Consider the following 9139-nt stretch of genomic DNA (forward strand, 5'->3'; position numbering starts at 1 on the left):
GGTCTCTGGATAGCTCACAGGCCCGGGACCTCGTGGTCTCTATGACAGCGTTTTTTCTCATTAGCCTGTTTAATCTTCCCAAGAGCCGAGAGAGTATCTGGCACCTAGTAGGGTCTCCGTAAACAGCTGTAGGAATTAGAGGCCCATTTCACAGGGTGGAAGCCGTGGCTCAAGGAGGGGACTTCTTGCCCGCAGAGGTCTCATTAGGGAAGAGACGCTGTGAGAGCACCGCCCCAGCTCCTTGCACGCAGTAGGCGCTTCGGTGGAGACGCGGGGCGGGCCTGTGCCCCGGGGAACCAGAGTTCTGGGTAGACGGGGCGGGGCGTATGCAAATAGCCAGCGAGGAGGCCGGGGATTGGCCGGCGCGGGCGGGGGCGGGGCGCGCCGACGGAGGGCCCAGGCCGCCAGGTGCGCGGACCCTGAGAGGCGCGGTGCCCGCTGGACCGCCCGCCCCGCGCTCCCCGCGGCTGGTTCAAGGCCATGCTTCCGCTCTGGGCCCTGCTGGCCCTCGGCTGCCTGCGCCTCGGCTCGGGTGAGCGGGGAAGGGGAGAAGGGGCCGTGCCTCGGGAGGGCGGGCAGCTGTGACCTGGGCCCTGACCCTCCCACAGTCCGCAGAGGAACCTGGATGCAAAGGAGCATTGGGAACGGGGAGCTTCGCGTGTTCACTCCAGGAATGGGCACGCCTGCCTGCTCTGTGCCAAGCCCTGTGGATCCTCTGGGGACTCGGGTGTTGCTAACAATAGACCACACTAACTAATAAGCTTCCTCAGGTGGGATTCCAGGGCTCAGGGATCACAGATCCCTGTGATGGGTGCTGTGAGAGACAGACGCACAGGGGGCTGCGGGAGAGCAGAGAAGGGGCGGGACTAGACCCTGGAGAGGCCTGGACTGGAGGGGATCGAGGGGCATTGCAGGGGAAGGGCAGCCCCGGCAAGTTCAAGGAGGGAGGCAGTATGGTCTGTCCTGGGAACCTCCCGACCACTGTCCATCAGCGTGGCTGGAGCATGGGGTGGGGGTGAGGAGGGGGGCAGGAGAGGGGGGGCGAGCTTTGGGGTGAGGCCGCAGGCCCAAGGAAGCAAAGCCCAGGACCTCAGGACTTTGATGCCCCTTCAGAGGGGCTGGACTGTGTTGGAGTCCCTTCCAACGCAGTGGGGAGCCACAGAAGGGGCCCAGGAGGAGAGTGACAGGGTCAGGTTTGCATGTTAGAGAGCAGAGAATGGGGGAAGGGTCCACGTGAAGAGAGTGGAGCCGCTGGCCTCGGCTGACTGCGTGAAGAGATGCTTAGGAGAGGCAGTGGGGTTCTTGGCAACCGAAGAGAGAGAGGGCAGCCGGGGGCTGGACCGCTTGGCTTCAGGGGGTGGGCGGGGGGTTGTGGGGGCAGGGGTGCCGCCTGTGTCTGAGACAAGTTCCTGAGATGGCCCTTGGGGAGGGCGAACCCCAGTGCCCGGCACACTCTGGGTGTCGGGAACCCTGTGCAGACGGGGGGGGGGGGGCAGAGTGTGCCCAGGGCTGTGGGCTCTTCTGCTGGGGGTCAGCTCCTGTCCTCATTGCCTCCTCTAGGTGTGAACCTCCAGCCCCAGCTGGCCAGTGTGACCTTTGCCACCAACAACCCGACCCTCACCACGGTGGCCTTGGAAAAGCCTCTCTGCGTGTTTGACAGCTCAGCGGCCCTCGATGGCACTTTTGAGGTCTACCTCTATGTCCTGGTCGACTCAGGTAAAGGGCCTCTTCCCGCGGGCCGCACTGAAAGGGGCTTTGACCCGTCTGCAGGGAGGAGGAAAGGACACGGGTAGTGGGGTGCTTTAGCACCGGAACGCGACTACCCCCGTGTACCTCACTGACATGCAGCCCTGTGGGCTCCGTGCCAGCCCTGGCCTGGGCGGGGAGCTGCGGCCACACGTATGGACTGGTCCCCGAGAAGCATCCAGTCTAGCGGAGAAATAAAGGCAGCACCAGTCACTGAGCACCTGCATCGTGCTCAGTGCTTCCCACACCTTAGAGCTAATATTGACAACCGGCCGGCAAGACAGCTGCTAGGATGCCCATCACAGAGCAAGGAGTCAAGGCTCGCAGAGGTGGAGTCACTCGTGGGAGCTCCCAGGCTGGAAAGTGAACCCAGATCACTGTGGCGTCTCAAGCCCCGGCCCTTCCCCAGGCTCCCCGAGGTGGTGCCTGATTGGGGTTTGCGAGGGAAACCGTGCACTTGGACCCACGTGCTCTGGCCCGGCCTCGCCTGCTCACTGGGGCGATCCTGGGCTTCTGAGAGAAAGAACCCAGTGACGACCTCTTACATTTCTGGCAGCCCATTCAGGGCCATCGTTTTATTCTTTCAGCCGACATTTCCCGCCCGCCTACCTGCGCCCGATCTGTGCCCACTGCAGGGGGGTTCTCTCCCATTTTACAGACCAGGGCCCGGAGAGGTAAAAGGGGTTGTCCAAAATCACCCAGCAAGTAAGGAAGGGACCTAGGACCCAACGCAGGTCTGTCTGCCTGCATGCTGTTTCCCCTGTACCGTAGCACCCTCCTTTCTCATTTTACGGAAGATCCAGGGCTCTCAGGGGAAAATGGTGGAAGTCTGTTGGGGTGGGAGGGTCTGTAGGAAGAGGAGGTGGGTGAGAGCCGGGAGCCGGATCACCGAGAGGTGATCCTGTCTGCCCCCTCCATTGCACAGGGAGCCCTCGAAGCAGGGCTGAACCTGCCTCAGCCTGGGACGCAGGGCCCAGCATAGCGCTGGCTCAGGGAGGTTGTCCGCGGGTATGGGGTGAATGGCTGAGTGAGTGACTTTGAGCTGAGGTGGCCAGGAATCTCACTCCCGGCCCTGTCTCCGCAGCCAGCTCCAGGAACGCCTCCGTGCAGGACGCCAAGACCCCGCTGAGCTCCACCTTCCAGCAAACAGAGGGGGGAAGGACAGGCCCCTATAAGGCAGCGGCCTTTGACCTGATCCCCTGTGGTGACCTGCCCAGCTTGGATGCCATCGGGGATGTGGCCCGGGCCTCAGAAATCCTGGACGCCTACCTCATCAAGGTGGGCGCCAACGGCACCTGCCTTTCAGACCCCAACTTCCACGGCCTCTGCAACCCGCCCCTGTCAGCGGCCACGGAGTACAGGTGGGTGTGGGCAGCTGTGGGTGAGTGACCGTCACGCCCCAGCCCTGACTCAGTACTGGCCCAGGGCTCACGAAGGGGCCTGCTTCAGGGCGTGTGACCATGCCAGGGCCCCATGCACTCAGAAGGACCCCTGCTTGGCTTAATCCTCTGCCTTTGTCATTTTGAAAATCTTTTATTATTTTTTAAATCTTTCTTTTTTTTAACATTTATTTTTGAGAGAGAGAGAGACACAAAGACAGTGTGAGAGGGGGAGGGGCAGAGAGAGAGGGAGACCAGGATCCGAAACAGGCTCCAGGCTCTGAGCTGTCAGTACAGAGTCCGACGCGGGGCTCGAACTCACGGACCGCGGGATCGTGACCTGAGCCGAAGTCGGATGCTTAACCAACTGAGCCCCCCAGGCGCCCCCCCCTTTTTTTTAAGTGTTAAACTAGAGGCTGTTGATTTTTTGGTTCTCAGAATATCCGCTGTTTTAAACTGACCGTGTATGAGACCGTCAGTGGGCTCTTGGTATTTTGTGCTGATCTTCCTTTATGATTAGAAACACTTGATTGGGGTTTTCTACATAAAAATATAGCCCTGTCCCAGGAAAGTTGGGTTGGGAATGAATATTATTCCTTTTTTTTTTTTTTTTTCTTTTTTAAAGTCCCTTTTGTGTGCCAAGGACCAAGCTGGGAATAGTGGAAGGCAAAAATACCACCAGGACAAATGGGTTAATACTCAGCCAGTATGCTACAGGCCTTGTATAGATAATAGAGAAATGGTGGGGGCGGGGCTCCCAGAGGGAGAGCTGACAGGAGGGCCATTGGTCCCTTCCTGGAGGCTTCCTGGAAAGAGTCCAGGGGCAGGAATATGGGGCAACGGTGCCGATGCCAAATCCAGCACTGTCCTGTCGCCCAGAGCCCACCCTGTGGCCGCCTAGATTTCCATCTCCTGGAAGTACCCCGTCTGTCCCCCAAACCTGTCCTCCCAACCCCTCCCACCTGCCGGTGGCCGGGGCGCACAGGATGGATAGAAGTCGCCCTTTGCTCCGTCTCCTTGCAGGTTCAAGTACATCCTCGTCAACATGTCCGCGGGCTTAGTACAGGACCAGACCCTATGGTCCGACCCCATCCGCACCAACCGGCGTAAGTGGCGGGGGGAGGGCTGCGGGGCAACCCTCAGGGGAACCCGGGAAACCAGACTCAGCCTGTCATGGGGAAAAGTCTCCCCAGATGCAGGGCAGGCTGTTGGGTTGATGAGGAAAGTGCATCTTTAAAAAAGTGTTTTTTAATATTTATTTATTTTTTTGAGAGAGAGAGAGAGAGAGAGAGAGAGAGTGCGTGCATGTGTGCGGGGGGGGGGGGGGGGGGAGGGAAGGGAGGGAGACAGAATCCGAAGCAGGCTCCAGGCTCCGAGCTGTCGGCACAGAGCCGGGGCTCGAACTCACGAAGCATGAGATCATGACCTGAGCTAAAGTCGGACGCTTAACGGACTGAGCCACCCGGGGGCCCCAGAAGGTGCATCTTAAAATGGTTTACCTGACACTTGCCCCCTCCCTTGTCTGAGGTGTTGTAGCGGGTTTTGCTGGCGTAAGTGAGGTGGGTGTGGAGTTTGTCCTGCATTCCATCCTGACCCCCCCACCCCACGCTGAGTCCACCCCCACGGTAAGCTGACGGGCCATGCAGTAGCTCTGAAGGGTAGCTTGAAGTCACATGGCTAGTGACGGGTGTGGACAGGCAGGGCGTGTCTGCATGTGGCTGGGGTGGCTCCCCGCCTGCCCGTGCGTTGTGGCCCCCCCCCCCCCCCCCGCGTAACAGTGCTGCCTTGGGACCAAGAGTCCCGAGTTCAAGCCCAGCCTCTGCCCCTCACTGCTGTGTGAACCCTTCAGAACCTCAGTTTCCACATCTCAGAAGTGGGAGGAAAAACCCTTGGTCTGCCTCCCCAGCCGGATTCCTTTGAATTATCCAGGCAGAAGCACTAGGCCCAGTTCTTTCTGGGCAGGGCCCGAGGTCAGTTTGTGGGAAGACTGTGCCCTTTGGCACTAGACAGACCGGCACGTAAACTCGAGTCTAGAGTCCGAGTGCCCTGGGACAGGAACTCAATGTCCCTGGGCTGCAGAAAGTGATCTGTAGAATGGGCATCCCGTGGGTCTATATGGGGCAATGACCAGAAAGCAGCTAGTTCACCGTAGGACCTGTAAGTTGTTCACTGAGTTCTAAAGGGTGACTTTGGTAGAGGGGTGGAGGGGTTCTGTTAGACCAGGGCCCTTTGCCTCATCTTTAAAAAAATTTTTTTTTAATTTTTATTTTTGAGAGGGTTTTGAGAGAAAGAGTGAGCAGAGGAGGGGCAGGCACAGAATCCAAAGCGGGCTCCAGGCTCTGAGCTGTCAGCACAGAGCCCGACGCGGGGCTTGAACCCACCGACCACGAGATCATGACCTGGGCCGAAGTCAGATGCCTAACCCACTGAGCCACCCGGGTGCCCCTGGCCTCATCTTTAATTGCGGATAATCCGTATCCCACCCATTTCACCAGAAGAGTTGAGTTAGTTTGTAATTTAAAATTATGCAAAAGGCCAGGGACACCTGGGTGGCTCAGTCAGTTAAGCCTCGGACTTTGGCTCAGGCCATGATCTCACAGTTCATGAGTTCAAACCCTGCATCGGGCTCTGTGCCGACAGCCTGGGGCCTGCTTGGGATCCTCTGCCCCTCTCCCTCTGGCTCTCTCTCTCTCAAAATTAAGTAAACATTTTTTTTTCTTTTTTTTTTTTTTAAACGTTTATTTATTTTTGAGACAGAGAGAGACAGAGCATGAATGGGGGAGGGTCAGAGAGAGGGAGACACAGAATCGGAAGCAGGCTCCAGGCTCCGAGCCGTCAGCCCAGAGCCCGACGCGGGGCTCGAACTCACGGACCGTGAGATCATGACCTGAGCCAAAGTCGGACGCTTAACCGACTGAGCCACCCAGGCGCCCCAAGTAAACATTTTTTAAAAATAAAGTTATGCGGAAAGACAGTTAAGAGAGGAAGAGATGAGACACACGAGGTAGTTGGGACTTGGGTGTGGAACAAGCAAGATAATTGTGCCTCAGACCTGGGGGGGGGACAGACACCGACCCAGGTCCCTGCTTCATCCTGAGATCTGCGGCTGCCAGGCCTGGGGGTGGAGGGGGGTGTCCCCTGTGTGTCCCTGGGAGAAGGCTGAGGGGTGCAGTGGTGTCTGGGGGGTAAGTGGGCCCATGTCCCGTTAGCCACCCCCTACTCCGCGATCGACACGTGGCCGGGCCGGCGGAGCGGGGGCATGATCGTCATCACGTCCATCCTGGGCTCCCTGCCCTTCTTCCTGCTCGTCGCCTTTGCTGGTGCCATCGTCCTCAGCCTCCTGTGAGTAGCCGCCGGCTGGAGGGTGCGACTCGGGGTGCACACCAGGCACGCTCCTCCTCGAGCGTCCCCCCCCCAGGCAGGGGAGAGCCCAGAAGGCCATGGAGCTGCCTTCCACCCCGGGGTGGGGGCGGGGCCGGGGGCTGGTGAGAGGGGAGCAGTGTCCTGGGGTGTCCGAGGTCAAATCATTCAGCTGGGTAGGGAGGGGCTCGGTACCCGGGCTTTGCGGGCAGGTCCCGGCTCTGACACCTCTCCTTCTGTGCCTCAGTTTCCTCATCCGGGCGACGGGGATACGAACAAATACTATCCTCTTTGTGGAGTCTTGAAGGTTAAGTGACATAATCCCTAGAGTTTTCAGGGCAGCACCTGGACACTCAGTAAATATTAGCTTTGTTGTCATAGTTCAGTTCACCTACTTGCTGTAAGATGGGGAAACTGAGGCCCAAGGTCACAACAGCCAGTTAAAACAGAGTTGAGCTCAGAGCCCTGGGCTTCTGAAGCTACCAACAGCTCTGATGTTGGACGAGGACTTGAGGTCTCCCGTGGGGGGTCCGGAGCAGCTCACAGGGCTGCCTGGTGGCTGTACACAATCCACTCATCCTGGGACGATGGTGCAGGGGGGGAATCAAGGCACCGGCAGGTGCTGTGGGAATCTAGAGGAAGGGGAGGAAGGTCCTGGCTGGATCCCTGCCAGGGAGGGCTTCCTGGAGGAAGGAGCAGGAGGAGCCGAGTCTTGTACGGGGATGAGTGGGGATGAGTCGTCAGGTCCTATGCAGAGTGCTGCTCAGAGAGAGGGAGGCTTTGAAGGGGGAGAGGGTGCCTGCCCCAGTGCTGGTGGGAGGACAGATGGGAAGTCCCCTTGAAGCAGGTGAAATTAAGGGGACACAGAAACCAGCCAGGTGGGAAAAGCCCTGTGGGCTGGGTGGGGGATGGGGAAGGGGACAATGAACCTGCAAATCAGGTTGCCCTCTGCCATTCAAGTCCTTAAAAACACAAATAACAGATGAGATTAGTCACTAGGAGACTGGTCTGTCTGGTCAGACTTGGGAGCCCTGGGGACACGGGTATGTCCCTCCCTCCTTGTGGGCAGCACGTTAATCTGGCACCAAAGGTCCTGTTATCTGACGTTAGCCTGGCTCTCCCATTTATCCCTCCTCTACCCCCATCCCAGCCCCAGCGACACCAGACTTCCCACTGTTACCCCAGCCCTTCCTGTCGCGTGCCTGGAATGCCTTTCTCAGCCCCCTCCTTCCGGATATATGACCTGTCCCCTCCTCCAGGAAGCCTTCCTGTCCCTTCTGTCCGGTCATTCTTTCCTGTGGCCTGTCTTCCACAATCTTAGCTCTTTGGGGATTTGGGACGGCCGCCTCCAAGTGTCCAGCTCATGGCAAGATCTGTAAATCGCCTGTTCCCGCAGTTCCAAAGGGGGTGCCCCTTCCCTTATCCCGGGGCCCTGGCACGCCGTGAGGGCTCTGGAAAGACTGGTCTCTGGCCGAGGGCAGTGTCTAAGTAGAAAGGTCCCTGAGCAGCTGCAGGGGTTTAGGCTTGCTCTGTGCCCCTAACCCTTACTCTCTTCGTCTGCTTGGCCAGGGACACGGGCGGTTCTGACAGGGAAACGACACACGACTCCCAGATCACGCAGGAGGCCGTCCCCAAGTCCCTGGGGACCTCGGAGCCCGCGTACACGTCTGGGAACCGGGGGCCGCCGCTGGACAGGGCTGAGGCGTATTCCAGCTAGCTGCAGGACTGAGCCCGGGCCGCTCCCGGGCGGGAGGCCTTCTCCCCACTGGCCTTGCCCAGGGGGTGTGCGGGCAGCCGGTGCCCTGACCCCACCCGCGGCGGAACAGGGTGTGTTGGCCCAACCTGCGGGAAAACTGTTAATAAAATCTTCCCAAGGTCTTGAGTTCCAAATGAATGAGGGACAAGACAGATGAACGAATGCTTGAGTCCGTGTTGGGCGGAGGGGCCGGATTGTTTCTCTAGAGGGTGGGGGCAGGGGACTAATTTTCCATCAGCGTGGAGGGGGTGAGGGTTAGGAAAAACGGGTGTCAGAACCCCTGGAACATCCGGAAGATGGGGGAAGCAGCACCCCCCTGATCGCCTCCCGTGAGCCGGAGGGGTCCCGAGAGACGGGCCAGGCGTGCAGTCACTAGATGGGGTTTGGGGTTCGCTGACTCCGAGGTGCTTGAAGCTGAACTGGGCCCCACAGGGGCAGCGGCCATCAACCCCTGTGTCCCCCAGCAGCCATCTCCTTCTCTCCGGGGCTCAGCTTCCTCATCTGTAAAATGGGCTGATGTGTAAATGGCTACTTTCAAGGCTCCTTCCCTGCTTTCCCTGAGGGCACCGCGGTGGGCGGGCCGAAGAGGCTTCCAGAAACAGAAGAGGGGCACCGAGTCCACTTGTGGGGGTGCCGCAGGGACCCTCCTACTCCCGCTTCCCGGCTCAGATGACTCAGTTCTCTCTTCTGAGCCAGGTAGCAGGACCACTTCCCTCTGGGGGATGTGCAAAACCAGTCATGGTTTTCCCATCACGGAAAGAAGAAATTTCTCCGAGCAGGGCTGGGTTGAAGCAGGCACGCTACCTGTCAGCTGTGAGGGAGACAACACTCCTGAGAGCCGGCGGTCTCCCCGCTGGCCTTCATCAGCAGTGGCTGATGGGGTCCACTGAGACCACCA

At 59.1% G+C, this 9139-nt stretch overlaps 1 protein-coding gene across 1 annotated transcript; it reads left to right on the top strand.

The window, feature by feature from the left end:
- The first annotated feature begins 412 nt into the window (after positions 1-412).
- Positions 413-8388, top strand: UPK3A (uroplakin 3A). Its single transcript, XM_049626523.1, has 6 exons — positions 413-532; positions 1561-1716; positions 2831-3107; positions 4149-4231; positions 6335-6467; positions 8055-8388. Exons 1-6 carry the CDS (start codon positions 481-483, stop codon positions 8200-8202), a joined length of 849 nt encoding a protein of 282 aa, XP_049482480.1. The 5' UTR covers positions 413-480; the 3' UTR covers positions 8203-8388.
- The last annotated feature ends 751 nt before the right edge of the window (positions 8389-9139 follow it).

Source organism: Panthera uncia, chromosome B4 (assembly GCF_023721935.1).
Source record: "Panthera uncia isolate 11264 chromosome B4, Puncia_PCG_1.0, whole genome shotgun sequence".
Classification (NCBI taxonomy): Eukaryota; Metazoa; Chordata; class Mammalia; order Carnivora; family Felidae; genus Panthera; species Panthera uncia.

Bases quoted from the DNA above. Each gene is read 5' to 3' on its own strand.
- UPK3A (XM_049626523.1), top strand. From the start codon at position 481: ATGCTTCCGCTCTGGGCCCTGCTGGCCCTCGGCTGCCTGCGCCTCGGC. The intron at 3,108-4,148 runs GTGGGTGTGGGC...GTCTCCTTGCAG, and splicing joins TCAGCGGCCACGGAGTACAG to GTTCAAGTACATCCTCGTCA. The intron at 6,468-8,054 runs GTGAGTAGCCGC...CTGCTTGGCCAG, and splicing joins GCCATCGTCCTCAGCCTCCT to GGACACGGGCGGTTCTGACA.